The 24955-nt window shown below is 38.1% G+C and overlaps 1 protein-coding gene across 5 annotated transcripts in view; it reads right to left on the reverse strand.

Moving 5' to 3' along the window:
* Nucleotides 1-775: 775 nt before the first annotated feature.
* The window catches only part of MAP3K7 (mitogen-activated protein kinase kinase kinase 7), a 70920-nt gene continuing 46740 nt past the window's right edge, over nucleotides 776-24955 (reverse strand). For 3 of the 5 annotated variants that reach the window (XM_075923896.1, XM_075923897.1, XM_075923898.1), the window contains 5 exons: nucleotides 22937-23004; nucleotides 13130-13244; nucleotides 10707-10768; nucleotides 10032-10147; nucleotides 776-6800 (listed from right to left, as the gene is read on the reverse strand). In XM_075923896.1, the coding sequence (XP_075780011.1) occupies nucleotides 6620-6800; nucleotides 10032-10147; nucleotides 10707-10768; nucleotides 13130-13244; nucleotides 22937-23004 (542 nt within the window). In that variant the 3' untranslated portion in view covers nucleotides 776-6619. Of the gene's footprint in view, nucleotides 6801-10031; nucleotides 10148-10706; nucleotides 10769-13129; nucleotides 13245-22936; nucleotides 23005-24955 lie in introns of those variants that run through there. The other 2 variants (XM_014578686.3, XR_012902602.1) reach the window with 2 other exon arrangements.

Below are 24955 nucleotides of genomic sequence, written 5' to 3' on the forward strand. Positions count from 1 at the left end.
TGACATTGCATGAAGTAACCCCTGTGAAAGCAAGGACTGGAAGAGACATACACCTGCCAGAACAATAGTGCATAGAGGGAACAAAGCGTGACAACCTGCAACCCCACATCCTCCAGGACCAGTGGATGCAACAGCTGTCAAAAGCTGTTGCTAGCACTCAAAGGCAGGTTGCAAAAGTCTTGGGAACAAATGTTCAGAAAATGGATATGAGAATGGGTCCAATTCTAAATCCTCAGGAACAGCAGATAGTGGATATGGTTACATAGTAATTAGTTAAGGAAAGAGTCTTATGCTCTCAGTCCAGTTTAGGCAGGCTCTGTCAGAATCGACAATAAAGCAAGTCCCACAGTCTAGAAAGGAAAATAAGGAAAGAAAAATATTCTCAAGTGGTTTCATTTCTCACAGGTGAAAAGTTGGAAGGGAGCTAGGCCCAGTAGGCCCTAATCAAATTAGGAATGATAAATTTGTTGACTTCCAAGTGAATGGTTGAAGCACATTGGGAGCCCAAAAGTCCCTTGCATGGTGAGAAATGACTTGGATCCAAATGAGTTTAAGTGATTGTTAAATTTAGTTTAGATGTATAATAATGCCTGCTGCATTCTAGGAAAGGGAAACATTTATTTTGTGTTTGAGTACTACCTGTAAGGATGTCGGAAAATATTGGAGTTGATGCACTCCTGTGTGCTACTTTTGATCGTGTTTGGATTCACACCATCTCTGGTGGTGTGAATTCAGAACCTGTTGTATTCAATTACAAATACAAAGTGTATACGGCTCACTTTATATTTATTTTTATTACAAATATTTGCACAGTAAAATTTTTATTTCTCAAATCATTACATGCAAGTACTGTAGCATCATCTCTTTATCATGACAGTTGAACTTACAAATATAGAATTATGTAAAAAAACCCTGCATTCAAAAATAAATAATGCAAAACTTTAGAGCTTACAAGTTCGCTTCGTCCTACTTCTTGTTCAGCCACTCAGACAACCAAGTTTGGTTACAATCTGAAGGTGATGATGCTGCATGTTTCTTGTTTACAGTATCACCTGAAAGTGAGAACAGCTGTTTGCATGGCACTGTTGTAGCTGGCGTTGCAAGGTATCTATGTGCAAGATGTGCTAAAGATTCTAATGTCCCTTCATGCTTCCATCACTATTCCAGAAGAAATGCATCCATGCTGATGGTGGGTTTTCCTTGATAACCATCAGTAGGGAGAGGCCCAGCCTTAATTGTATGTCTTAGAAGCTGGCACCTGGTATGCACAGTAAGATCCAAAGAACTTTTGTATGAGTCATTTCTGTCCCACCATGCAAAACTACCCAAAAGACGGCACTCTTAACATTGGGCAGTTGTATGCTAGGATACCTACCAATGGTGCACTGCACCATTCATCAACACAATCACTTCTGGTATGCATGGCACTGCTACAAGGGGCCAGAGAGGCACATGCACAAGCAATATACTGTGCTGGCTATATACCAATAAAGCTTGCGTTAAAACTTTGTAGCATAGAAGTGCATGAGAAGAACTGGGAGGACCACATTAAAACTCTCTACAGCATGCTCCACTTCATCCAAAGCAGGGATCTCAAACTCCCAGCCTTTGGACCACCATCAGCCAAAGTGATTGCACAATCTGGCTCAAAACTCCTGGAGAGTTGCGAAGGGGTGTCTGTTATGGTCCCCAAGCTCCTTCCCTTCCTACCATCAACCCTTCTGGTATAGCAGGAACCATGGGAAAGTGGAGCACACTGGGCAGGATGTGTGGGGGGAGGGCACAACCTCCTGCTGATCTCCAACACTGCATCTTCAGAGAAGGGGTGCTATGGGGTAGAATGATGGCAGGAAGGGGCTGGGTTTGGGGGACAACAGACAGCTTCCCTGGGAGTCCTGATCCAGATTGTACTCCAGGTCTGGCTGGGGATGGCTCATGTTCTGAGAGTTTGAAACCCCTGCTCTAAAGAACCCCTCAGAAGCAAGCAATAAGTTTTAATGGTCCCCTGGAAATAGGGGAGGAATGAAACCAGCAAGGAGCTACAGAGAGCACTCTCCCTTGTCAAATTATCACTGCAAACGGAATATTTCACGATTTCGGTGGCAGCTAGAGAGTGACCCATATGGTGTGCAAGCTGATGTAAGACACTAATTCCCTGTGCTCACTCTAGAAAGCAGCCTGCATGCAGCTGTTATACTCTCCCTACCCCAGCCCCATGTGGGGGTGGGAGTGGTTGGGGAATAGGAATAACTGACTTCAAACCAGCTGGGCACAGCTGTGCTTATGGATTTATGCTGCACCAGGCTTCAGGGTATTTCCCCCATCTGGAAACCAGCAGAAGCAGGAGGCAAGATTGTGACTGTCATACTTACCTCCGGCTATCTGTCCTGGCTGGCATGTGGGGATGGTGATGGTGGTGTTTCTGCAGAAAAGATACTAGATTCTCAAGTTCAGTCTGTATGATGGTATAACCAAGCATCCCCTCAGTCCTAGCCTACTGCAGCTCTTAAGAGCCATACATAACCCACTTCTGGGGGCACAGATAAGGGAGTGGAGCCCAGGACATAGCTGACCCTTCTGTCCTAGATGTACCCAGTGGAGCAATCTCACCCAACTTGATATTCTCTAATTGTACTGAAAGCAGATAGGGAGAATAGTCCATTCATATAGCCAGAAGACAGACTCAGATCTTCCGGCTTCCATTCCTCTCTGCCATTCACCATGTATAATGTTGGTTAGGTCATTTCACATTTTCATGCCTCTATTTACCCATACGTAAAACACACCAAAACCCTTCTGTGCTCTTTTAACTAATTTTGCAAAATTCCTTTGAGATCCAGGAACGTAATTGCAAAGCATAAAGGAAAACCTATTACAAAGTGTAAAACAAAATTATGAATGAAAATTGTGAGAGATTTCAGTAAGGCAGGATTGTTAAAGACATTATTTAGTCTAAATTCAGTTCCATTACATCACCCTGATTGAAACTGCCAGCCATGTACAGAGGCAAGGAAAAGATGGCACAGTTTAACTATGTGGAGCAGATGGAAAGATTTGTTGCACACTAAACTGACCTAATTCCTCAAATCTGCCAGATTAGAGAAGGGGTTAAAATGCTCAAACTGACACACACGCACTGCCAGGCATAATGAAAACAACTGCAACCTGTTTGAACTCATTTAAAAATCCCATGCACCTCGGTCAGTGAAAATATTAAAGCTGACTACCGCCAACTTATTTCACAACAATCAATTCTGGAAAGTATTTAAATCCTTAAAAAAAGTTTTAAACATGTTTGTTACCTGGCTTAGCAGGATTCCTCCCCCTAACCCCTAGACTGGGAAACTCCTATTCCAGGGATTGGGAATGTTCTCCCCACAGTGTTCCCATTGTTATGTTAAGTATATTTTGAACATGGCATCTGAGAATCCCTTGGTAGGACAAGCAGTCCAGGGCAATGGGACAGTGTTGGGATAAAGTTACTGTTATCCAAGGACAGGGAAACAGCATGTTCAATGGATTGATTGCAACTGCCTATGTACTCCAGTGAAGCTTCTCACACAAAAGGATGTGTCTTAGGAAAAGCACCAGGTAAATGTCTTCAGAATAGATTTGTTGATGTTGACATACAGCTATGGTGGGAATGGTTTGTCCACAGCTGTTCCTCCAAGTGCATCAAGGAAAACAGTAATTTACAGTGGTTGAACTCTCTGCTTCCCATGAGTTGTGGGATTCCCTCACAGATCATGGATGCCATGGAAGTGGTGGGGCATGACAAGTCTGTTAAAGTCTTTCAGCGTTTATTACTCTGATTCCTGGTAATGCAGTACATCCCTGTAGCAGAAAGCCACACTGATCATTCCCACATCATATGAAATCATTCACCATTTTATGTACAAGTTTTGAATTACAATCATCTTTTCATCAAAAACCCACCCAAAAATAAAGCCCAGTAAAGCATTTTGGTAGAACTGCACAATATACTGAAGCATTCTTTCAGTAGACAATATCTTACACAACACATACTTTGACAATAAATGCAGAACCTATTACTGTTTTGAGATTGAGGAGGCAGTGTCCAGACAAAACTACATATTTCACATTCATGAACAGAGGGAGAGTTTTAACTGAATAATAGGTGACATGAAAAATGTTGTGAACACTCCAAAACAGTTGAACAGAAAAAAGTAAAAGCACATTTCTAAACAACTTTAAAGCAAAAGCGTCTTGAAAATACTAACGTCACAGGAAGAAATTGTTAATTCTTCTTAGTCATTGCTGTCCTATTGGTTTTTGGGGGAAGTTGTGGGGCAAATACATTATTGGTGGAATTAGGGAAGGGAAGATTTAAAGGCAAGAGAACATAAGCTCTATATTCCCTCTGGAAAATAGATAGTTCTGCCATTCTAAGTAGTGAATGGAGCTGAATTCCATAAAACATACAGTACTTATTTTACAGTATGAGACCCTTTTCAATGTAAACTTAAAAAGTAATTTATGTACCATTAAATGAAGTTAGCATTGCTTTCTTTCCATTATTCTAATTTTGCCATAAAGTGACTTTGTACATGGAGTGTTAATTTAAAAATGTTTCATTATGACATAGAAGAACCTCAATAACTGTCTTCGGAAATGATTTTGCAATTATTAACCATGCATGTGAAGTCAAGCATTAGTATTCATTCTATTCTACTTCATGCTTAAAACACATGCTAAGAAGCTGCTGAACACAGACTGTGTCCATTTTGGTAGATGGACAGATGTATGCAAACAGCAATGCTTTGGATCACTTGTGCTATTCCTAATACTACAGTTATTTTCTCTGCCAATTACATTTTGCTATAAATATGTGTGCCCTTAAGTTGATCCCAATATCAGTTTCAGCTAACTAATCAAATTATCTGCTAAGGTTTCGGGAATGATAACCCTTCCTTTATTTAAATAAAGTGACGGAAGATTTTTAACTCCAAAAGGGCTTGCCAATAATAGATTTATTTTAAAGTTAGAATGGCATAGTTTGGTAAGTTATCCTTCATCTTTGATATTCTTACACACTGACAATAATATCAGAATTTATCAGAGGATTTTACAAAAAAGCATTTACCAAGTGCTATTAATGAACTCTTGCACCAATTTATTCATCTGAACAGAAGCCAAACATCACAAACTTTTGATCACATTTCTGGTATTTTGTTGATACAGAGACTAAGTTTTCATTTTATATTTTCTCTCTGAAAAATTTATATTTGCAAAAGACTAACGTTATTAAAAGTGAGCCCGAGAACTTAATTGTTTATGATTCTATTAAAAAGTGACTAATTTGAAAGCTCGTTTATAATCCAGACAATCCATTTTCAGTGATTTATGCCCAAATAATCATGGTGAATATAGATATTAATCATGTTATGTTTCGTTTGAGTTCATTAAATGCGACTCTTTAGTCACAAAGACAGTAGGCATTCTGTGGTGGGCTTGCTTGGAACACTTCTCAAAATGACTGAAATAATTAGGATTCATGAAGCAGACTAAGCCATTTCTCTCATTTCTTACCAGCTTCTTCCATCTGCATTCCCTACTCTATATCATGTTTTTTTATTTAAAAATAAAAAACTCAAATCCTCATTTCTTTATCCAAAACAAACTTATTTACATGTATGGTGAATACCGATGTTTTCTTTTCAGTATTTCAATAAAGGTTCTAAAAGATTCCAATATCTAATATTAAGGGAATGATTATATAGAACTTTATATTCATTTGCTTTCTGAACTGTCTTCCAAAGATGCTACAGGCACAAAAGTTTTAAAGCTTAACACATGCTTCCACACATTTTGGATGTTTCTTCTTTTATACAAGGGAAACATTTTACTTAATGAATCACCCTCATCATTTTTTGTCCAGTATGATTAGGAGAAACTGCATGCCACTCCACTCCTCCTCCTCCCCCCCAAAAATAAAAAAAATAGTAAAGAAAATACAGCCTTTTGCTTCAATTATTTTATGAATGCAAGATTACAAGAAACAGATTAGTCAAAATGCAGGACTATCAAGCACTGAACCAGTGATGTTGGCATCAGTCTGACTACCATTTTGCACATGGAAAAATGCACTAAGATTACAGGTAAAATGCATCACAAATGCACAATGAATTACTCTGGTCAATCAAGTTCAGGTCTGCAGCATGGTGCATGAGAAAATGACTGTCACTGTAAATTTGCTTGAGATGAGACACAAGAACAAAACCACTCCAACAGAAGTTTTTGTTTTGTTCTTATTGAGGTAACATCAGAAATTAAAACAAGATCTTCCAATTTAGCAGCCATTTTAATGCTTGTTAGGGTAGCCTTCACACACTGAGCACATGTACAGCCACAATTCACTGTATTTGTGTAAGCTGAGTCCTGGTGATTAATTCAAGTCACTGTTCTCCCACCTTGTTCAATGAACCTCTCAAACTCAATGTCCATCATAGGAAAAGGAAAATAAATGCCGTTCTAAGTGTAGAAGACAAATATAGGCATTCTGAACACACCAAGAAGCTAACACTCATGAGTTGTCATAATAAGGGGTAATACAAAAGTCTTTTCTGTGCATATTTTAAAATTGAAAGGTCCCAGTGAATCATGATGTGCCTTGTCGTTTCTGTTGCTGATTTCTGATGACCTCTAACTGTTTTTTGCATTGCTGGTAATAAGTTGAAAGACTTTTGTTTTCATCTAAAAGCTTTTTATGTTCTTGTACTAGACGGGATGTGTTTTGCTGGTCTTTTTCATCCTGGTCCAGTTCTGCTATTAGCTCTTGTCTAAAGATAAAAAATGTCAGGATTAAAACATTACAGGAGAATGAAGAGACCCAGCTCATTTCAAGTGTAGTACAACAGAATGGCCTTATAGTTAACCAACCCCCCTCATCCCAACCCGAAAACCCATTTATTAATCTTTAGTTCAGTCTCAATATAACATATGTAGTAATGGTCTATTTCCAAATCAAATCTACTGGTATGCAATTAAAACTAATTGTAAATCAAAATCCTAACAACTTTTCATGCCTTTTTTATAATAGCTTTTCAGTTCAAATTAACAGAATCCAAAGTACTGCAGATAAATTCTTAAAACTTATTTAGACACCATTTCCCTGGATTCATAGCAAATAAGTAACATTTACAAATACATGAACTGAAAGATATGGTGCCTTAAAAATATTTACAGATACAAACACACATCTTCTCTATACATTGTTCCAAACTATAGAATTATTTAAAAAAAATCTCGCTAAGCAAAGGCTCAAAACTACAATAAAGTTCATGCAATGGGGCCTGCAAACACACGCACACCACTACTCTAAATTACTAGGACACCACATAGGTGAAGGAGTCTGATTGCTCAAAGCTCATGGCATAACTGAATCCTAATGTCTTGCCATAATTCATTTAGACTTTGTCCCTGATCCTGCCCGTTTGCAGACATGCTTAATGTTAAGCACATGAAGTAATCCTACAGACTTCAATGAGACTCACATGCTTAAGTATTTGCAAGACTGGAACCTTAAAACGTAAATTCTGTCAAAGAATGTTTTTTCAATGAATATTTATTAGTAATTGCTATTAACTGTCACTCAAACCCTTCTCTCTAATAAAGCCTTTAATGAAAGGCAATGAGACAAATAGTACTCCAGTGCACTAAGATTCACTTCTTGCCAAGAGAAAAAAGAGATTTAGAAATAGTGAGATGAGACAAGTCAAGTGTAAGTTTAATTTTATGGCAAGAGTTATTAAAAAAAAAGCAGCGTGGTGTAAACACATGCAAAAATAGGAAAATTGTTTAACTCTTTTGGAAAAAATGTTAAACTAAATGGTTTTTCAGTTGCACCCTTGTTAACTATTTTCATAACTATCATTTAAGATAACTGATGCAGTAAGTATTCAAAATGTATTGCAGTAACTGTTTTTAAAGGAGCAAAAAAACCTCAGTAGGCAAACTATTACTTTACAAAATAATTTATCTGGCAGTTAGCTAGAATGCATTTTATTTTATCATTTGTTTATAAGACCACAAGTTGCCATCAATGTTAAGAGACAATGCAGTAGAGAAGAAAGTTAGTGACACTAATCCCCACTGAAAAATCTGTAATTACTGTAAGAAAGCTTATGTTATCCACAGCATACCATTTTAATTACTTAATTCACTAATAAAGACGTGATATCGCCAACACAAACAATGTTTTTCTTTGAATACATATGGATAGATATTATGGATAAGAAAAGAACAAGATTTATCAATAAAATGGAAGAATTTTGTGTTTGGATAGTCTGGAGAGGAAGGTGAAATGAACAAAAACACTCGCTCTTCAGGGTGAGAGCCTAAAGTTAAGAAAAATAAAATCATCCTGAAAATAGGTAGTTACAGGCTTTTCAGAAACAATACTATTTAAAAATATTAGGGGGCAGTGTCACCACACTCGCTACACTCACCAACTTCCCTCTCTGGGGGTAAGCAGCCCAGCTCCCCCAACTCCGGCCTCTGGGGAGAGCCAAGATGAGGCCTACCCTGGCTCTCTCTCCCTGGCCGCCAGGCCCCTCCTGAGGCCAGGCCAGCCACAGCTCTCTTCCCACTCCCGGCCGTCACGCACCCCCCTCCAGACCAAGGCAGCCCTGACTCTCCCCCTTCCCAGCCACAGGAGGGCTGGGCTGGGATGAGGCTGGCCTGGCTCTCTTCCCTTGGCTGCTGAGGGGTTGGCCAAGGCTCTCTTTTCCCAGGGAGGGTCTGAGGCCACCCTAGCTCAGTCCCCCCTACCCTGGGGCTGCCTGGCTTGCGCTCTCTCCGAGCACCGGGGAGATGGGGTGGGAGGAAAGAAGGAGAAAGGCCATGCAGCTCCTGGCTTTGCCCCTCCCCCCCTTCCCAGAGCACCAGGGAGGGGGATAGAGGCAAGGCTGTGCAGACTGTCCAACAGGAATAACTTGTTTTTATATATTGAGGGAGACTATATTATTTTAAAATTCAGAACCCGAGGGCAAATAGTTTGGAAACCCTAACCCTCAGCATCCTTAAGCTGAAACAGAGGAGCAAAGTTAACTTTGCCCATATTTTGTCCTCTTCTCCAATCAGAAGTCCCATTCTGTTCCCCTGCTCCTGTGACCTCCACTGTACAGGTGCTTTAGCCACCTCTCCTCTCTGGTCCACCTCCAATTAACATCAAAGGACAGCTCCTTTTCTAGAGGGTTGAAAGCCTCACTCTTCCCACCTATCTTACCTCAGCCACTGGTTGGCAATTTGCTGGTTACTCCCATCTCCAACTTCAATGCTCCATGTATGCGACCTCCCCAACATTGCTTTCCAACGTTAGAAAAGGGTATGGAACCTACAGTGCGGCGAGGCAGGGCAAACACAGATGTACTGAAGGCCAGTATTCTGACCTAGTGATCACTTTGGGTCCAATCCAGGAAAGAACTCAATCACATGCTTCAATTCAACTCTGTGATATCCATTAGATTACTAAGGTCCTTAAAGATAACATATTTTGGGCAGATAGGAACTTAAATCTTTAGGGGAAAGAAGTCTTGCATTTGTGTTATTTAATTGTATCTAGTGATCAAAATTGATAGTGTGATATAAAACTTGATAGTGTGTTGATACACTGGCGAAGTAACTACGCAAAAATTATATTTAAAAATGTAAATACATATTTTAATAGTTAACTATTATGAAATTAAATTGCTTTTCTTTTGAGGCTTATTGCAATTGCCAGCTAATGTAAGCAGCTGTTACTGATTGCCATACATAGGCGTTACAAGCTTTATAATGTAAAAATTTACAGAGGATATTACAGAAGACAAATATAACATACTTTTTTTCAGCTACTGTTAATAGATTTATGGTCAGGAGCACAAATATTCTGTAATTTTTGGGAATGTAATTTGGGAATGGTGCATTGATTTTTCTACATGAGAAATTACTGGATTAAAATAGCATTATTATTGTAAAGTAAAAGGAATCTGTACAGAAGAACAGAAAGCATTTACAAGCATTTTACTTACTTTCTCTGCAATAGCAATGCAATTTCTGTCTGAACTTTCATATATTCTTGTGCCATTTTACAGTGCTGTTCAAATACAGCCATAGATTCTTTGGAGTTTGGGCATGGTGCTAGAGGCTGAAAATAAATCAGACATGTTAAAATCTAATAAACTGATATCTCAATACATAGTGTGTTAGAATGTGTCTGCAATATATTTATACCAGCTTTCAGAAACTAGTAAGGTTTTAAAAATAAGTGTTAAACTCTGCCCTGGAAAATCTTAGTGCATTGTTGCAAAAGCTGTATCAGACCAAACATCTTATTTTATTGCTCTATCACTTTGTAACAAAGGATGATGATCATCCATTGAACAAAACGTTGGGATGAGACTGCAGCATTTCATTCTATGACCCTGAGCAAATTTTGAATTCAGACTTTTAAACTAAGATTTCAATTTGTTTTAAGGATCATATTTTCCCAGGGTTTATTTTTAAAAGCTTGATTAAATCTGAGTCAACCAATCTCAGGTTACAGAATAAGGTTCTTTAGCCATATTCAAAAGTTAGTCAGGACACAAACATCAATGAATATGCAAAACAATATTTTAGCTCATATTTATATAACAGGGGAATGTTTTAAGGCTAGTTTAGACTGAATTTAAATTCAAATCACTCATAAGATATACAATTATTACCTGTAACTGGTGATCTAGTGTAAGATATGCCATTGGGATGGAGTTATCTGACCCATTGGTATCTGTAACAAATACCACCATAACTATGATATATTTTTAATTGAGTTAACTGTACAATTCCATGTAGGACATTCATAAGAAACTACACTTCCTTATAAAATATGGATTACTACTTAACAAAACTAAACATCAATATGCAGAGTGATCATTTTTTTTCTGCTTTGTGTTTATTAAAGTTAGTAGAAAATGACATTTGAGTATGATCTTTTATACAAAAAAAGAAACAAAATATTACACCTTTATAAATTTGTGGATATCCTTTTAGTTGACATCTGCTAAATATGATGTAGGACACATATCTCTCCAATGCTCTTAGGGAGAGCAGATGAGTCATGCAGGGAATCTATAACATCTCTGTTGAGCCAGGGTGCTGTTGCTCTCTTCCAGAGAGAGAGAGCACTATGGGCCTTCCCAGAACTTTCTCTCAAAACTACACCATGTGCTTCTGGAATCTTACATGCTTTACGTCTTCAGAAGCCCAAGATCTGAGGGACATAAGGCTATTGCTAAATCTCAAGATACAGCAGCAGGGTTAAGTGAAGAAACTACTGGGTTCCAGCACTGTGAGACTTATCAGGAGAGCAAATGGTAGAGGATAAGTGGGAAAGAAGTGGGCTGCTTAGTCACACCCCAAAAGCACCTGCTGTAAAGTAGAGATGGTGGTGGCAAAAATGAAAAGGTATTGCTCCTCAAAGACTACTGAACTCTAAAAGCAATTTCAAAATACAAAGGAAGTGGAAGTGCAGAAAATGAGAAACTGCTTCTTCCCACTCCCCCCTTAAACAGCAAAATGAGAATTAGAGGATAATGACTAATCACAAATACCAAAAAGAGAGGGCTATAACTTGCCCTAAAATGAGGAACTTTTTGAAATAGTTTTCAGATATCTTGCATTGTTTTCACAGTCAGATTTATGCAAGCCATGAACTAAGACTATCCTTAGAAAGGAGCCAAGATTCCGGACTTCGCTTCCTGCATAAAATTTCTTTGGCAAATGTGTCAAAGTCTGTCCACCTTAGAATGTCACAGAGAACCCACTGTGTTAGTATACTGAAGTACTGATGCTTTTATAATGGCTTGTAAGGACTGAGTCTAGGACTTCTTTAATAAGATTCCACTATAACATTATGAGTATACAAGTGTTTTATTTAAAAAAAAAAAAAAAAAAAGTGATGCTATGGTAATCAGAAATGTTCACACACTTTTAAAATGAAAGTTTTTCTGCATCACTTTGTAACTGCACATTATCCCATATTCTCCCCCTCTTCTATCCCTCCAGAGATATGTGCCTGAATCTACAATGCTTACTTATCCTGAGTAGTACTTTATCCAAAAAGATGGCTCACTGAAATCTAGACATGTATATTTATAATATTCACATACAAATAAAACAGGGTGGGGAAAGTGCTTTGGGTTGGGGAACCACAGAAAAGCAGGTGCACACACAAGTGAGAAGCAAAAAAACCAAACAACTCTTCCCTCTCCCAAAACACATCTCATTGGCCTGACCCCCAAGTGAGAAAGAGAAAAAAAACCCCACAGATGTGCCCCAACTGAGAAGCAGAAAAGAGACACTCATCTCACTTTACCCCATGGAGCTAATGCACAAGATGGGGGAGTAGTGGAGAAATTGAGGATCAGGACATGCCCCCAGGACTGGATTAACTCTTCTGGGCGTTTGGGGCCAATTGATTGTGGGGACCTCTACACTCTCAGGTGTGGTCTGGAGGTAGGGCCGGGTTAGGGTTAGGGGGGGGAGGAGGGTAGAGTTCAGAAGTGAAGTGCCAGTTGCAGAGCCTGGGATGGAGAGTGTGGGAGAGGGCAGAGCATGTGGGGTCTAGGCAAAAGGCAGGGTGCAGGAGCAGGCTAAAGATGGAGGTGTGGGGATTGGGCTGCCTACTTGGCACCACACCCAGGGAGCACAGGTGGCTCTGTATCACCCTGTGCTTGCTGCTACTAGCCCCCCACCCCGCCACTCCCATTGGCTGCAATTTCCAGCCATTAGGAGCAACAGGGATGGAGGCTGCAAGTAAACATTTGTTGCATGTTCTAAAACGCTGAGCAGAATATCATATTTATTGTAGCATCATAGGAACATTAATTATTTTGCTTTTAATGAACTATAGCTAAGAACTGATGTAATTTCATGGAGTATACTTAAAAGAATTTGTACAACCAATGAACAAATTGCAGTAAAGGTTTAAATGAGGCACAAAACTAAATCAAACAGTTGCTCTATTATTCAATTTCTTTGTGAAGTTTACACACACCCACTTATCTGAATCAAAATAAATTATAAAATAAACTTTTCAGAATGTTAAAGACAAGAACAAACAAAAGAACAAGAACTGCACAAGCATCACCTGTAGATTCATCAGGTGTCCATGGAAGACTACGAGCTGGCTTTTCAGAGGTTGGTCCTGAGGTAGTGATCATTCTCACACTAGGACTGGATGATCTACTGCTGTTTCTGCTCTCCTGCATAAATAAAACAAAATTAAGAGACACTTCCATCATTCTCATGTGACAATGACAAAACAAGAGAAGGAAGACCAGTACAATAATTTGTTTTACTAGCACTTTTTGAGATGAGTAACTGATATAAAGAAAAAAGCACGGTCATTTCTACAGTTCTTTTTATCCTGGACGTTCTCAAAAGGCTTAATAAGCTTTACAAGCATATATAAAATTACACAGGGATCATTTCAGCCTGATCTAAAATTTATCTTTAAAAGTGTAAAAGAGAACAAAAATACCAAAAGATGATTTTTGACTTCAGTGTATAGAAACTAAGATAAAAGCTATGCAATGTATTCAAAGGGTTCCATTCTGAGCATCCCATTAGACTCTACTGCAAAAATTTTGTGTAGAGTCAGAAGCTACATTCACACTAGAACATCTTGACTCTCGCCTGTCAGAAAACTAAGGAGCCAAGTTCATTTCAAGTGCTCCAGTAATAAGAAATTAAACAACTGCACACAGCTGGAAGAAGTTCAAATGTTATTCTGACTACAGTACACTATTATGTATTATATGACAGCTCTTACAAGGATTCGTATGTCATGATCATACGTAAGAATTTGAGCTGTTCAAGGCTCAGGTTACATGATTCATCTTTACAAAACACATGAAATATTTTAACCAAGAACAAGGGAAGAAAGAAAAATGAAACCCAAGAAACAGACTTCTCTCGCCTAGCCTAAAAGGCTAGTAATCCTCTTTTAAAAATGCTATAAAATTCACTCTTACCCTAACCCATTACTCCTCCTCAAAGTTTGACTTTTAAATGGACTATGTCTTTCTATTATTCCATTCCTCCTTGTGAGATGTTTCCCATGTAAGATACTGCATAAGAAAGATTTAAAATTTGATAGACTCGCTATTTTAAAATGTATTATGGTAAACAAAGACTTGATAAAAGTACAGGCTTCTTCAATTTTTTGGGGGGAGAATGTTGAATTAGTTAGTCATAAGGTGAATTTTTCTTAAAAAGCCTGAAAAAACCAAAAACATCCTAAGTGTTCCCAAAAGTTTAAATTTGCTATAGTTTTTATAACACATTTAGTACTTGAAAGTTAAGCTTGTCATTAATTTTCCAACTTTATTGTACTAATAATTTTAGTCTTATAAGTGTAAATTTTAAATCAAAATCCAAATATGAACACGTTTTTACATCCTGAGGTATACATTATTTTGACTAAATTTATAATATTCTTTTTCTACTAATTGCAATAGTTTAAGTCTCTCTCGAATCAGGCAATTAAACGTCCACACACACACACACACGGCTCGACAAATAATGTAATCTACTCGACCGTGGCAAGTTGATTACAAGCTGGCACTGCCTGATCTGCGCATGCGCGGCTCGCCGCCGCTTGGCAAGCCCTATGTGTGCGCACACACAAATAAGAAAACCCAGACTCAATCCTATACTATTTTAATAAAACTTATTTATAATAATGCAATTAAAATATCTGGGGGTAAACCAGGGGAAAAAAAAATCAGACATCTAACTCAGTTTAGTCGGTTTATTATATTTCAGACAATTTAAAATATTACTCTTGTTCAGTTATAATGGAGATATGTATATATGCAAACAGATTATATTCATTCAGTACATCTGCTTCTTAAAATTAAGAATAATCTGTAAAAAGTTGTAGTACACTAACATTCTGACTTTCTTCCCTCAAACTTATTTCCACCAATTAAGTTTAACTCTTTGGGTCACTTTCTGATGCCAGTGCATTCTACTTCATCACCTGAAATGTAAATGCAAACAAGAAAGAATTCCAGACCCTGAAGAATCAAAAGGTATGGCCATAAGGTATTACACACTTGTCAATGAGTCCAGTAACCTGTCTGTGACAGAGGTCAGTATCAAATGCACCAGAGGAAGAAACTCTGAAGTGGTTTTTATTGTACCGTTTTAATTATTCTGCATTTCATGGTCTTATACAAAAACAGGGCTGTGCTAAATACAAACTGAAGACATTTCTGAGATAATACCAGACTTTAGAACTGATTTATGTATTTGGAAGAAGCTCATGTGGTTGAGTCTTTCTGCTGATATTGGGCGAATCTGTTTTACTGAAATGTTCTAGAATAAGTCTACATTGCAAGGCTATTTTGGGATACCAAAGGTGTCTCGAAATAACTACCCCACATCTTTTGAAATAGAGTGAACATTTTCAACACTATATAAAACTTAGTAGCCAACAGTCTTCCTTATGGAAAAAATAATGACATTAATTGAGGAAGGCTTTTATTAGATTGGGCATAAGGTAGTTTTTTTTGCGAAAAATGTTCTAGCTGAAATTATCCTTTAAAATAAATATATGAAATACTCTGCTACATTTAGATTATTGAGATATGCCAATAAACACAGTCACTTCTTAGACAACATTATTTAGACCTCATTACCAATAATAAATAGAAAGGGTCCATGTATGTTAAATATTCTTCAGTGGGTATGTATAAAACAGTGTTCACATGCTTATTTTAATTGCTTTATATTATCTGATACATGTTTTTCTGTGATCTATTGCATTGTTTTCCACTTCACAAGAAGTTGTGTGAAATATGAATAGTTGACAATTTAAGGAAAGAAAATGTAGGAAAAGTATCTATTTTATCATAGCAACAGCTATAAATCCCATGTCTTCTCTATAATGGTAGTTCAAATACTAAGTTACCCCAGATGCTACTGCTGTAGAAGTGTATTCAAAAAAGTTACAGGCACAGATAGCAATGCAATAGATCACAGAATAAAAAGGAAAGTTAGAATACTGCAATTTAAAAACAAATATACAACCAGTAAAGACCAAAGGTCATTTTGAGGCAAGAACGCTGGCACAGAAAGATTGATCACTGTTGGAAATAGATGGAAATGCAGCACTTGCGCACAAACAGAAGCTCAATCCAACACCAGTGAAGTTAATGGGAACAAGCTCAGACTCAACATCAAGAACATTGACCTGGATAAAATTAAACAAAATGTGACTCAGGGCATGTGTACTTAACCTGGAGGTTGTCAAGAGGTCCCAACGGATCCACCAGCTCTTTCTTTATGGATTGACACTGGAGGAACTGGGAGTCCCATTTTTTTTATTTTAATATGGGTTTTAAAAAACTGGAAGAGGTTGAAAGCCCTGAGGCTTAGTGTGCTCAGTTGTTCATGATCTCAATGCAACACTCAGCCAAGCAGCAAATCATTATGTGCAGAGCATTAGGCTGACCACACTGATAATGCCATTCGATGGCAGGAATTAGATGCTATATAACTCTTCAATCACACCAGCAATACAATAAAATATAATTGTGATTGTCCTCCAACTGCAAATGGTAGAAATCAAGTGTATAACAACAAAATATGAATTCTGATGTTAAGAGGGGGAGAACAAGTGGTCTCCCTTGACGCAGACAACAAAATCAGACAAATAGAAAGACAAAATCTCTGATGATTGTGATTAGTTTTTTGGGGGGGGAGGGAGGGGAGAGGGACATGGTGGAGGGGACAAAAACACTCAGAACTCCAAACCTCCCTCTTACACATTAGTTTTTTTCCCCAAAGACAACGTACACACAGACCTTTAGCTAATTTAGCTATAACTACTCAAAAGAGATCTTGCAGTCATCCACTCGATGTGCAGCAGCAGTCAAAAAAGCAAATAGAATGTTAGGAATCATTAAAAAAGCTGCAGAGAATAAGACACAGAATGTCTTATTGCCTCTATATTAAAATCACAGTATGCCCACATCTTTAAATAGTGTACACAGATGTGGTTGCCTCATCTCAAAAAAGATATCTTGCCATTGGAAAAGGTTAAGAAAAGGGCAACAGAAGTGATTAGGGGTTTGGAATGGGTCCCATATGAAGACAGATTAAAAAGACTTGGACTTCAGTTTAGAAAAGAGAAGACTAAGAGGGGATATGACAGAGGTCTATAAAATTATGACTGGTGTGGAAAAAATGAATAAGGAAAAGTTATTTACTTATTCCTGCAATATAAGAACTAAGGGTCACCAAATGAAATTAATAGGCAGCAGGTTTAAAACAAAAGGAAGTTTTTCTTCACTCAGCGCACAGCCAACCTGTGGAACTCCTTGCCAGAGGATGTTGTAAAGACTAGGACTTTAACGGGGTTCGAAAGAGAGCTAGATAGATTCATGGAGGTTCGGTCCATCAATGGGTATTAGCCAGGATGGGTGGGAATGGTGTCCCTACCCTCTGTTTGTCTGGAAATGGATGAAAGGAGAGGGATTCACCTGAGGATTACCTGTTGTGTTCCCTCCCTCTGGGGCATCTGATATTGGCCATCTGATATTGGTCACTGTAGGCAGACAGGACACTGGGCTAGATGGATCTTTGGTCTGACCCAGTATGGCCATTCTTATGCTCTTATGACCATATGATGCATGTTTTTTAATCATCATGACAGTGAGATTAGGATTTGCAGAGGAACTATAAGATGAGGATGAAGACTGATCATGATTTAATATTTATATTGCAGTTGTGCTCAGATGCACTCAGCAGGACTGGAACTCCATTGTGCAAGGCACTGTACAAATTTATCTGAAGACATGGTAAACTAAAATTAAAAATAGTTTAAAATGGTATGCACACTGAATTTAGCCTAGATTATATTTGTCCTCCATGACACGACTGTCAACTCATATACCATATTTTGGGAATTGAAGAAGGGTGGTTCTAGCATTTATGTTCACCCATCCAGCACCTGAAGTTGTATCTCCTTTTAAAGTTTTCCATGTTTGATCTTCAGTGTGTTTCTAAGAAAGAGTGCTGGGGTAAGTACACCTCTTATTCTGGAGAATAACCTACTGCTAACTCCTGCCATTCCCCCTCCCCCTCCGAACTGATAAACGAAAGAGCATGATAGAGCAGAGAGGGAGAAGCAATCTTCAATTTATTAGGTCTAGATCATGGGTTCCCAAACGCCGGGGGGGGGGAGGAAATTCCAGGGAGAGCGCGAGGCAACCCAGACCCCCTTCGCCCCCCCATCAAGTTTTGCTGCCCTGGTCAGTCCCCCCCACCTTTTTTTTTTGCTCAACAAGTTTTGCTGTGGGGGAGTGAGGGTTTTTCAAGAATCAAAAAGGGGACGTGATGCCGAAAAGTTTGGGAACCACTGGTCTAAATCATTTAAGGCTTTATAGACTGTAACCAGCATTGTGAAGATCATCTATCATTTCATGGGCAACCAATGCAGTGTGGGCAGCACAAGGGTTTACAGGGAATGGAAGCAAACAGTGCTGTAGCGCAGGGGTGGAGAATCTCAGGCCCAGGAGCTAGATGCAGCACCTGGCTTGCCTGGATCTCATATCTGAGCCTCAGGCCCACTCCACCCCCCCCCCCCCCCCCCCCCGCAATGAGGAGCATGCACAAGTGCTCCATTCCTCCTCCCACCAGCCCCCGGGGCTGGAGCACACAATCTACTAGCCTGGGTCTGCCCCTTGCCCAAACCCCCCACAAGCACCATTCCTCCTGCCCAAAATCCCACGGGTACCCTACGCCCCCTTCCCCAGAGCCAAACACCTCCCCTCTCTGCTGTCACCCAATCCCCCTTTTCCCCCAACCTTATGTCCGGATCCCGAAGCAGATGCCTGTGCTCTGCGGCTGGCTGCTAGCACGTGCAGGCCGGATGCTGTGTGTGCTGGGGACTGTGAGTGGAATGGCGCGGGTCACTGCGGCCTGGCTGTGAGAGCGGCTCACCCGAGCAGTTCCGGGTTCCAGTTGATGCCGGACTATCAGGAGTGCCGGACAACTGGATGCGGGACTAATGAAGTTTTACTGTACAATGAAGACTACATTAAGTATGGCTTCACCGTCATGGAAAAAAAATGAGATTGATCATCCTCAATGCGTAGTATGCCACACAGTTCTTAGCCATCCTGAGCGACACTTGACGAACCACTGTGCTTTGACAGAGAAACCAAAAGAGTTTTTGCTACTAAACTTCAAATTTTGAAACGCATGAAGCTGGACACTACCGGAGCTTTTCATCAAGCATCGGCCAAAGTGATAGAAGCTTCTTATGAACTGTCATTGCTCATCACTAAAGCCAAGAAAGCGCACATAATCAGAGACACTCTTGCTTGTTGAAAGCAGCTGATATTGTGCTTGGTGTCGAAAGCAAGAAAAATCTATTGGAAGTTTTGCTTTCTGACAATTCCGTGAAGTGTCATTTCGATGAACTGGTGAAAGATCTTAAACTTCAAGTTGTGGAGGCAGTGTTGGCTTCTCCTTTTTTTGCAATTAAGTGCGACGATACCACTGATGTAGCACAATACTGTCAGTTGCTTGTCTACATTTGATTCATTAACAATGGAACTGTGAAAGAAGAACTGCTTTTTTCGAAGAAATTGATGACCACATAAAAGGCTTTTCATATTACGAAAATGATTTCCAACTTTTTTGAAGAAATTAGACTTTCATGGGAAAAACTGGTCTGGGTATGCACAAATGGTGCTCTAGCAATGCTTGGCTCTCGCTCTGGATTTGTGACGTTGGTGAAAGAAAAAAAATCCAGCCGTAACCACAACTCACTGCATTATACACAGACAAGCATTAGCCACTAAAACCCATCCAGATGACCTATGTGACTCATTGAATTTGGCCATCAAAGTTGTCAATTTTGTGAAGAACAGTGCTTTAATTATGAGATTTTTTAATGCTCTTTGCATAGATTTGAGAGCAGATCATAAAACTCTTGTTTCACACGGAAGTACGATGGCTTTACAAAGTTAACATGCTTTTGAGATTATTCGAACTAAAAGACAAAGTGGAATTTTTCCTCAATCAACAGAAGAAAGGAGAGAGATATTTACAAACCAAACATTTGAACTTTCACTGGCATACCTGATGGACATTTTTTAATCTTTGAACATTTTGAAGCTGCAAGGAAACAATGCTGCAAACATTATAGTGCACTATGATGCCATCAAAGTATTTATGGTAAAAATCCAGCTTTGGAAACATCAAACACAAGCTCAGACGCCTAACTTTTTGTCTTTTCCGACATTTTCATCACTCGCTGAAAATGAAGGTTTCCAAGAAGTTTGTAAAGAGGATGTGAAGAACAAAATAGTGTTTCATCTGGACTGCCTGGCTGACGAATTCATCAGCTATTTTACAGACAACTTTTCTGGAGACCCCATTCATAAATTAGTATGCAATGCATTCAACGTTGATGTTGATTAATTGCCAGAAGTATTGCAAGAACAATCACTCAAAATAAAATATGATTCAAGTGAGAAAGAATTTCAAAAACACAGGAATTTTGGATAAAGTATTTCCCAATGTACTCAAAAGTTGGAGAAGAAGCACTATGTATTATTCCATTTTCGTCAACGTACCTCTGTGGAAAAAGCTTTTCAAGTTTAGTCACATTAAAAACAAAAAAATTGACTGGATGTCAAAAATGATTTGCATTTCGCACTTACATCTTTCAAACCTAGGATTTCCAAAATCGTGAAGAAAACACATCATCCTTCACATTAAATTCAGTTTGTTAGTACTATTTCTTATGTTAAATTACATTTTTATTAAATTTTTGTGCCAAGAAAAACTATTTGTGTTTATTTTTAATTTTAAATTACAAATTGAATTTTTTGAATTTTTTGTTAAATTTTGAGGTTGGATGATGGTAAAGAAGAGGTGGGGGGCGTGAGGGTTTCTCAAAAATCAAAAGGGAGGCATGATGCCGAAAAGTTTGGGAACCACTGAGCTAGTTGGACAAAGACCCACTCGAGTGAAAACTGAAGAGGGCAATATCTAGGAGTCAAGCTTGCTTTTTGCACTCATTTTTTTGGGGACCAAAAAGATTTGACTTGGTATTACAAATTGAAAAGTCTATCTCTAAGGCTCTCATTGCTTTCCGTTCAATCTACCTCAAAAGCAAAAACTTATTTAAACCGAAAGTCTAAAATGTTATCCACTGTGTATTTTTATGACATTTGAGGTGTTATTTTATTCTAGTTATCTTGTATGCTTCACTATTATTCAAATGTGTACTAGAGCACTTCAAAATGAAAAAAAAAAGTCTGAAGAGAGTTTCAGATTGACAGACTTAGCAGAAATGTAAAACAAAAGAGTTACAGATTTCTAACCCTTAGCTTGGCAGAGGTAGGAGGGAAAAATGGGAAAATGTGAAAGCTATTCCAACTCCACATTTTCCTCTCTGTACAAAGGTACCAGAAGAAAACTGGGGTGAAAAAGACTTTTGCTACTATTCTGGTCAAGAGAACAATTATTTGGCAGGAACACAACTAGAATCCCTAAGAATGTAGCACAAGCAGCTTTCAAAGGCAGGGTGTACGAGAGTTAAAAAGATCCAATACAGATGCTATATTTCTAGCTTACTGGTATTATCTGGTACCTGCAAACAATCATTTTTAAATGCCCCTCCTCCCCGCAAAAAAACCCCCCACAAAAAGAACTGAAAGTTAAAAATAAAACAACCTGCATCAAAATATTTAATACTGCACAATACAGTGTCATATGGGTGAGACAGACATGCACTCAAACCTTAATTATAAAACAGGTAAACATATTACAAAGCAGTAAGTAAAAATTGTTCAGTTTCAAATCCTTTCTTTAATTACACTGTATGACTAAATAAACGGAGAATGATTTATTACTGTGCTTGTATTTGTAGAATTCTTTTAAAAAGCCCTGCTTACATTCTATGTACAATGAAAGTGTTCTGAATTTAAAAAATTGATCCCGTTTTCTTCTGATCTATGCACATATTCACAAATATACTAGACAAACTAGATTTTGGGGATAGGACAAGATTTGTGTTGCTACAACACTTCATGAAACTGAAGAGAGATCAAATGTTAATCTCTTTGATGAGTATACACCCCTAAAATTACCACCTATTTTGGATTACTGCAGTAGCCTGTTTAATATGGAAACCTGATTAACCTGATTATCACACAGAGCTCCTATTTTTCCATGTTCAAACTACAGCAGGGATCTTAAAATTACAGTAGAACCTTGCTAATTCACACTAATGATCAAAAACTCACTGTGAATTACCAACATCGACAAATTAGCAATTAAATGAACAAGACAAAAGAAACAAGGCTAACGCAACACTAACTGTACTCTGGCATTTGAGACATATCTTGTTTAATTTTAACATTTAATACTTTAGACTGTATCATTATGCTTGTTACCATGGTATCCAGACACCATGACACAAAAAGCAATAGATACTAGCAAATATCTTGTAAAAGTATTGACGTCTTAGGAGCAAGACCTTGCTATGTTACTTTGCTATTACATTTTAATCCAAAAAAAAAGTGGAGAGATATCACCATAATGATTTAGATTTGATAATACTACGTTGAGGTTCATTATTAGTACATACAAAATTATGCAGCATGCACAAACAAAAAATGTTTTTGAATGTTACATGTGCTACTTACGCAAGTTATAACCAAGAAACTGGCACCTAGACATCTTTCATAATCTGCCCTTTCACATGTTTTATTTTAGGTGGTAAAAGAGGCACTATAATTTGTAAATTAAATGATCCCTAATCACACAAAGTTTAAAAGACCAGCTCTCCATAGTATAAGATAACTGTTGATTTCACCTAAATGTTCATGAAAGACAAATAAAGAAGCCACGGGCTGAAAGATTTTACCTGATTGGATTCAGTTCCAGCAACACTAAGATCTTGAATGGATCTCCGTCTCTGTTGTCCGTTTCCTCCTGGGGGGGGGGGGGGGGGGGGGGGAGACAAAACAAAACACTAGAATCTGCTCAGAAACAAAATAAGAAGGGTGCGACTATTGCAGCAGGAGCTTGGAATTTGTACAAATCCACAGAGAGAAAGTGGGAGAGAGAGAGACAGCTGCAGAATTTTAACTCAAAAAATGCTGGCCTGTCAACATAAAGTATCTCCTAATACAATAACCACTCCTACCACATGAATAGCTTCTGCACTGTACTCCACCATCTTCTGTCACATGTGTTTTAACAGGCTTAGCACTTGGAGGTTGAGGCTGATGACGACATCTATTTCAAGTGAGTTACGTTATGGGCATTTCTAGAGCAAGGCTGCTACGATAAGATGCTGCCAGCTCTAACCTGTTGTCCTCTAAAGTAGCACACAGCAAAGCCTTCTGTCTATGTTATGTTCCTGTCACTTATATTAAGAAGCTAGAAGAAAACTTGTTTCACCTCAAGTCAAAATGAAAGCTCTTGGTCATCTTTTTATGAGCATAAACAGTTCCTAATCTGAAAATCAGCATAGGGGTTTTCTATCTAAATCACATATTAATCTACTAAACACAATGTCATAATCTTTTCTGTTTTCTTTCTACCCATTAGTAATTATCCACTAGTGAGAACTGAAAAGTTAATACTGGTATACCATCAAATAAATGTTTATGAAATTAAATCTTATGTAAAATACTATGCATTAAGCAACTGAATTTCCCTCAACTTTGATTTTTTAATATTGTTTATATGGACTCCTAACATGACAGGTCAGCTGTCCAAAAGGAAACACCAAAATATTATGAGTAACAGCTGACAATACTCAGAATTCTTGGTCTTCAACCTGCATTATATAACTTTCTACTAGAACAGCACTGAGAATGCGTACTGTAACATTTACAACATCTACCCTCATACTCTTTAACAGTCAGAAAATAAATCAATGTTTTGTAACATGCAGCTCATTTTTTAAACTTAGACATTTACATATTGTTCCAATATGACTTTGCAAACTTTCTAAATATAAGTTTATTTGCACACCAATTAAAACAAAAGGTGAAACTGGCTACCTAATTTCATCTATGCAGTTCAAGAAATCACAAATTATGAAGTTCTTCAACTGCAGTCTGATCTCTTCTAGAAACACACTATCAGAAAATGCAAAATTCTTAGTACCTTCTTCACCAGTTTGTCATTTGACATTAAATGCAAGAGGCTATAAAAATACATGAGAGAAAACAGCTTATAGATGAGAGAATGGGACAAGGCTGTCTGAAAGTGGTATAATATTCTCAGTTCTGACCCTGTTTATAATTAGACAGGAAATCAATTTACAACCTCTTAGTAATTTAGTTTTCTACATCAGTAATTTTGGGGAATTACCCTAATACTTACCAATGCAAAAGTGATGTTGTGAGGCTTAATGTTGTAAGTGAACGGTTATTCTGCAAGGCACTCAGTAAGAATTATTAAACTCTTCCATTTAATATAACTAATTGGCCATTAAAACAGGATTACTCATAAATGGAAGAATTATACTGTTGATAGTAGTGGCAACTCATCTTGGAACTCAAGATATAGATGAGCTCCCCATGACTGATACAACAATTATGTACACATTTCATTCAACAGCACCATTCTAAAATTAGCCCATCTGAAATAAGCTTGCAAAAATATCTGGAATTCTCATTTCAGATTAGCAACATTTGTGAATTTAAAGAACCCGGCACATGTGTTGCTGAAACATTAGATGATAGTTGCCAAAAAATTAAAATAATCAGGGTGGGGTGGAAGTAAAAATGAACACTTTTTGAAGGCAAGAAAAGACGACTAGTTGATTGTGTTATAATTAGTAAGAAATCTCCAAGTTAGTAGTAGCATGAGACAAAAGCGAGCTCTATTAGGCAATGTCATTTTAATTAGTGTAAATACTACAGACATC

Source organism: Pelodiscus sinensis, chromosome 3 (assembly GCF_049634645.1).
Source record: "Pelodiscus sinensis isolate JC-2024 chromosome 3, ASM4963464v1, whole genome shotgun sequence".
Classification (NCBI taxonomy): Eukaryota; Metazoa; Chordata; order Testudines; family Trionychidae; genus Pelodiscus; species Pelodiscus sinensis.